The sequence below is a fragment of the Coregonus lavaretus genome, assembly GCF_964263955.1.
Source record: "Coregonus lavaretus genome assembly, contig: HAP1_SCAFFOLD_9836, whole genome shotgun sequence".
In the NCBI taxonomy this organism is placed as follows: domain Eukaryota; kingdom Metazoa; phylum Chordata; class Actinopteri; order Salmoniformes; family Salmonidae; genus Coregonus; species Coregonus lavaretus.
In genome coordinates, this window is record NW_028161968.1 from 5779 (window position 1) to 12377 (window position 6599).

The 6599-nt window shown below is 48.1% G+C and overlaps 1 protein-coding gene across 1 annotated transcript; it reads right to left on the minus strand.

Moving 5' to 3' along the window:
* Positions 1 to 4682: 4682 nt before the first annotated feature.
* On the minus strand, positions 4683 to 6441 carry LOC311119794 (trinucleotide repeat-containing gene 6A protein-like; the record flags this gene model as incomplete). Its single annotated transcript, XM_084194447.1, has 3 exons — positions 6337 to 6441; positions 5300 to 5512; positions 4683 to 4756 (listed from the first exon to the last, which is right to left on the minus strand). Coding segments are annotated over exons 1-3 (369 nt in total), but the record flags the coding sequence as incomplete, so codon positions are not given.
* Between the last annotated feature and the right edge of the window lie 158 nt (positions 6442 to 6599).

The window sequence follows — 6599 nt, forward strand, 5'->3', positions numbered from 1 at the left end:
TCTGTGGCTAAACTGCTGCTAGCGGTACGTGGTATTATAAAACACAGACTAGACCGCTAGCACATAACAGTCTGTGGCTAAACTGCTGCTAGCGGTACGTGGTTTTATAAAACACAGACTAGACCGCTAGCACATAACAGTCTGTGGCTAAACTGCTGCTAGCGGTGCGTGGTATTATAAAACACAGACTAGACCGCTAGCACATAACAGTCTGTGGCTAAACTGCTGCTAGCGGTACGTGGTTTTATAAAACACACAGACTAGACCACTAGCACATAACAGTCTGTGGCTAAACTGCTGCTAGCGGTACGTGGTATTATAAAACACACAGACTAGACCGCTAGCACATAACAGTCTGTGGCTAAACTTGGTAGTCCTAAAAGTAGCCAACCAGTCACTAGATTCCTTGGTAGTCCTAAAAGTAGCCAACCAGTCACTAGACCCTTGGTAGTCCTAAAAGTAGCCAACCAGTCACTAGACCCTTGGTAGTCCTAAAAGTAGCCAACCAGTCACTAGACCCTTGGTAGTCCTAAAAGTAGCCAACCAGTCACTAGATTCCTTGGTAGTCCTAAAAGTAGCCAACCAGTCACTAGACCCCTGGTAGTCCTAAAAGTAGCCAACCAGTCACTAGACCCTTGGTAGTCCTAAAAGTAGCCAACCAGTCACTAGACCCTTGGTAGTCCTAAAAGTAGCCAACCAGTCACTAGACCCTTGGTAGTCCTAAAAGTAGCCAACCAGTCACTAGACCCTTGGTAGTCCTAAAAGTAGCCAACCAGTCACTAGACCCTTGGTAGTCCTAAAAGTAGCCAACCAGTCACTAGACCCTTGGTAGTCCTAAAAGTAGCCAACCAGTCACTAGATTCCTTGGTAGTCCTAAAAGTAGCCGACCAGTCACTAGACCCTTGGTAGTCCTAAAAGTAGCCAACCAGTCACTAGACCCTTGGTAGTCCTAAAAGTAGCCAACCAGTCACTAGACCCTTGGTAGTCCTAAAAGTAGCCAACCAGTCACTAGACCCTTGGTAGTCCTAAAAGTAGCCAACCAGTCACTAGACCCTTGGTAGTCCTAAAAGTAGCCAACCAGTCACTAGACCCTTGGTAGTCCTAAAAGTAGCCAACCAGTCACTAGACCCTTGGTAGTCCTAAAAGTAGCCAACCAGTCACTAGACCCTTGGTAGTCCTAAAAGTAGCCAACCAGTCACTAGACCCTTGGTAGTCCTAAAAGTAGCCAACCAGTCACTAGACCCTTGGTAGTCCTAAAAGTAGCCAACCAGTCACTAGACCCTTGGTAGTCCTAAAAGTAGCCAACCAGTCACTAGATTCCTTGGTAGTCCTAAAAGTAGCCAACCAGTCACTAGATTCCTTGGTAGTCCTAAAAGTAGCCAACCAGTCACTAGACCCTTGGTAGTCCTAAAAGTAGCCAACCAGTCACTAGACCCTTGGTAGTCCTAAAAGTAGCCAACCAGTCACTAGATTCCTTGGTAGTCCTAAAAGTAGCCAACCAGTCACTAGATTCCTTGGTAGTCCTAAAAGTAGCCAACCAGTCACTAGATTCCTTGGTAGTCCTAAAAGTAGCCAACCAGTCACTAGACCCTTGGTAGTCCTAAAAGTAGCCAACCAGTCACTAGACCCTTGGTAGTCCTAAAAGTAGCCAACCAGTCACTAGACCCTTGGTAGTCCTAAAAGTAGCCAACCAGTCACTAGACCCTTGGTAGTCCTAAAAGTAGCCAACCAGTCACTAGATTCCTTGGTAGTCCTAAAAGTAGCCAACCAGTCACTAGATTCCTTGGTAGTCCTAAAAGTAGCCAACCAGTCACTAGACCCTTGGTAGTCCTAAAAGTAGCCGACCAGTCACTAGATTCCTTGGTAGTCCTAAAAGTAGCCAACCAGTCACTAGACCCTTGGTAGTCCTAAAAGTAGCCGACCAGTCACTAGACCCTTGGTAGTCCTAAAAGTAGCCAACCAGTCACTAGATTCCTTGGTAGTCCTAAAAGTAGCCAACCAGTCACTAGACCCTTGGTAGTCCTAAAAGTAGCCAACCAGTCACTAGACCCTTGGTAGTCCTAAAAGTAGCCAACCAGTCACTAGATTCCTTGGTAGTCCTAAAAGTAGCCAACCAGTCACTAGATTCCTTGGTAGTCCTAAAAGTAGCCGACCAGTCACTAGACCCTTGGTAGTCCTAAAAGTAGCCAACCAGTCACTAGACCCTTGGTAGTCCTAAAAGTAGCCAACCAGTCACTAGACCCTTGGTAGTCCTAAAAGTAGCCAACCAGTCACTAGACCCTTGGTAGTCCTAAAAGTAGCCAACCAGTCACTAGATTCCTTGGTAGTCCTAAAAGTAGCCAACCAGTCACTAGATTCCTTGGTAGTCCTAAAAGTAGCCGACCAGTCACTAGACCCTTGGTAGTCCTAAAAGTAGCCAACCAGTCACTAGACCCTTGGTAGTCCTAAAAGTAGCCAACCAGTCACTAGATTCCTTGGTAGTCCTAAAAGTAGCCAACCAGTCACTAGACCCTTGGTAGTCCTAAAAGTAGCCAACCAGTCACTAGACCCTTGGTAGTCCTAAAAGTAGCCAACCAGTCACTAGACCCTTGGTAGTCCTAAAAGTAGCCAACCAGTCACTAGACCCTTGGTAGTCCTAAAAGTAGCCAACCAGTCACTAGACCCTTGGTAGTCCTAAAAGTAGCCAACCAGTCACTAGACCCTTGGTAGTCCTAAAAGTAGCCAACCAGTCACTAGATTCCTTGGTAGTCCTAAAAGTAGCCAACCAGTCACTAGATTCCTTGGTAGTCCTAAAAGTAGCCGACCAGTCACTAGACCCTTGGTAGTCCTAAAAGTAGCCAACCAGTCACTAGACCCTTGGTAGTCCTAAAAGTAGCCAACCAGTCACTAGACCCTTGGTAGTCCTAAAAGTAGCCAACCAGTCACTAGATTCCTTGGTAGTCCTAAAAGTAGCCAACCAGTCACTAGACCCTTGGTAGTCCTAAAAGTAGCCAACCAGTCACTAGACCCTTGGTAGTCCTAAAAGTAGCCGACCAGTCACTAGACCCTTGGTAGTCCTAAAAGTAGCCAACCAGTCACTAGATTCCTTGGTAGTCCTAAAAGTAGCCAACCAGTCACTAGACCCTTGGTAGTCCTAAAAGTAGCCAACCAGTCACTAGATTCCTTGGTAGTCCTAAAAGTAGCCAACCAGTCACTAGACCCTTGGTAGTCCTAAAAGTAGCCAACCAGTCACTAGACCCTTGGTAGTCCTAAAAGTAGCCGACCAGTCACTAGACCCTTGGTAGTCCTAAAAGTAGCCAACCAGTCACTAGACCCTTGGTAGTCCTAAAAGTAGCCAACCAGTCACTAGATTCCTTGGTAGTCCTAAAAGTAGCCAACCAGTCACTAGATTCCTTGGTAGTCCTAAAAGTAGCCAACCAGTCACTAGATTCCTTGGTAGTCCTAAAAGTAGCCAACCAGTCACTAGACCCTTGGTAGTCCTAAAAGTAGCCAACCAGTCACTAGACCCTTGGTAGTCTTAAAAGTAGCCGACCAGTCACTAGACCCTTGGTAGTCCTAAAAGTAGCCAACCAGTCACTAGACCCTTGGTAGTCTTAAAAGTAGCCGACCAGTCACTAGACCCTTGGTAGTCCTAAAAGTAGCCAACCAGTCACTAGACCCTTGGTAGTCCTAAAAGTAGCCAACCAGTCACTAGACCCTTGGTAGTCCTAAAAGTAGCCAACCAGTCACTAGATTCCTTGGTAGTCCTAAAAGTAGCCAACCAGTCACTAGACCCTTGGTAGTCCTAAAAGTAGCCAACCAGTCACTAGACCCTTGGTAGTCCTAAAAGTAGCCAACCAGTCACTAGATTCCTTGGTAGTCCTAAAAGTAGCCAACCAGTCACTAGACCCTTGGAAGTCCTAAAAGTAGCCGACCAGTCACTAGACCCTTGGTAGTCCTAAAAGTAGCCAACCAGTCACTAGATTCCTTGGTAGTCCTAAAAGTAGCCAACCAGTCACTAGACCCTTGGTAGTCCTAAAAGTAGCCAACCAGTCACTAGACCCTTGGTAGTCCTAAAAGTAGCCAACCAGTCACTAGACCCTTGGTAGTCCTAAAAGTAGCCAACCAGTCACTAGATTCCTTGGTAGTCCTAAAAGTAGCCAACCAGTCACTAGACCCTTGGTAGTCCTAAAAGTAGCCGACCAGTCACTAGATTCCTTGGTAGTCCTAAAAGTAGCCAACCAGTCACTAGATTCCTTGGTAGTCCTAAAAGTAGCCGACCAGTCACTAGATTCCTTGGTAGTCCTAAAAGTAGCCAACCAGTCACTAGATTCCTTGGTAGTCCTAAAAGTAGCCAACCAGTCACTAGATTCCTTGGTAGTCCTAAAAGTAGCCAACCAGTCACTAGATTCCTTGGTAGTCCTAAAAGTAGCCAACCAGTCACTAGATTCCTTGGTAGTCCTAAAAGTAGCCAACCATTTTTTTCTGTTTCATGACACTGTTGCACGTTTGCTGTTTGTAGCTAGTATGTTGAATTACGCAAACGATAGATTTTTCTGACAAAGTGCCCACTGGTCGAGTCAGAGTCAAGTCCTACAACACCGGTAGACAGTAGGCTGGACTGTGAGTGTGTGTGTGTGTGTGTGTGTGTGTGTGTGTGTGTGTGTGTGTCTGTGTGTGTGTGTGTGTGTGTGTGTGTTTACCTGAGTTGTGAGATTCTTGAGAACCAGCCAGTTGGTTGTCCCTGAGCTGCTGCAGTCGTCACTCCAACTACAGCCTGAGTGACGGGAGAGAACAGAGGATTTATCACCCTGATGCAGTTGATTTCCACTACAGGGCCAATCCGTACCCTACCGGCTCTGGAGTTTGTTCTCCCATGATCCTTTTGTTGTACAGCGATGTGAAACCAGGCCGGCACAGCTTGGCTCAGTTTGGCCCTTTAGTGTCAGTTAGTCAACACACACACACAGTCTGGTAAAACAAACCTTGTGGGGGGGGGGGGCACACAAAATTCAGCCCCATTCAAAAATCCTATTTTCCCTAACCTTAACCCCAAAACTTAACCCTTAACCCTAATTCTAACTCTAACACTAATTCTAACTTTAACCCTAAACCCCCTATAAATAGCATTTGACCTCGTGGGGACCAACAAAATGTCCCCCAGTTGGTCAAATTTTTTGTTTGTCTACTATTCTTGTGGGGTCTTCTGGTCTCCACAAGAACAGTTAAACACGTCCACACACACACACACACACACACATACACACACACACACACACACACACACACACACACACACACACTGTTCAGGCGGTCTCACCAGGTGTGTATCTGGAGTCGGAGTTCCCCCAGCCCCCCAAGCGTAGTGGAGCTTCCCCCCAGGATGGGGGAGGTTTCTGGGGGTGGCTGGTGAGGCCGGGAGGGGGACGGGAAGGGGCTGAAGGACCTTTAGGAGCCAGAGGGACCTTCCACAGCTCATGGGCCAGAGATGTGTTAGACCCTCCTGGACACCATTTAGACTCACTGGACCTGGCTGGAGGGGGGGGGGGGGCAGAGAGACAGAGATGGAGGGAGGGAGAGGGGGGGACAGAGAGACAGAGATGGAGGGAGGGAGAGGGGGGGACAGAGAGACAGAGATGGAGGGAGGGAGAGGGGGGGACAGAGAGACAGAGATGGAGGGAGGGAGAGGGGGGGACAGAGAGACAGAGATGGAGGGAGGGAGAGGGGGGGACAGAGAGACAGAGATGGAGGGGGAGAGGGGGGACAGAGACAGAGATGGAGGGAGGGAGGGAGAGGACAGAGATGGAGAGAGGGAGGGAGACAGAGAGACAGAGAGGGAGAGGGCCGGACAGAGAGGCAGAGAGGGAGAGGGGGGGACAGAGATGGAGGGAGGGAGAGGTGGGGAGAGAGAGAGAGAGAGAGAGAGAGAGTGAAAAATCCATATGGTGATAAATATATAAATTGGCTGAATTGATGTGATGACTACTACTAGTTTAAAGGATAATATAATGGTTGTAGCCATTAATTGTCCCATTTTAACAATCACCCATATGAACAAACTTATTTCATTTCAAACTTGACATTTCTCTAGTACAGGCTACTCATCATAATGACCCATATCAGCTAGATGTCTGATAAGGGATCGGTAGCGATCATTTTCTATTTACCGTCCCAGCTCTACTTTGTCCTGTACTGGGGAGGGGGAGGGGTGGGGGTTGGGGTTAGACGTACCTGTACTGGGGAGGGGGAGGGGGGAGGGTTGGGGTTAGACGTACCTGTACTGGGGAGGGGGAGGGGTGAGGGTTGGGGTTAGACGTACCTGTGCTGGTGAGGGGTGAGGGTTGGGGTTAGACGTACCTGAAGTGCTTTGTGTTGTACTGGTGAGGGAACCACTGTGGCTGGAGGCACGAATAGATGGCCAGGCACTGTTAGAAGGCATCGTGGTGTTCAGTGATGAGGATGGTCCTGGAGGGGGAGAGAGAGAGAGAGAGAGAGAGAGACAGGGAGAGAGACAGAGAGAGAGAGACACAGAGAGAGAGAGAGAGAGAGAGAGAGATAGAGAGAGAGAGAGAGAGAGAGAGAGAGAGAGAGAGAGAGAGAGAGAGACAGAGAGAAAGAGA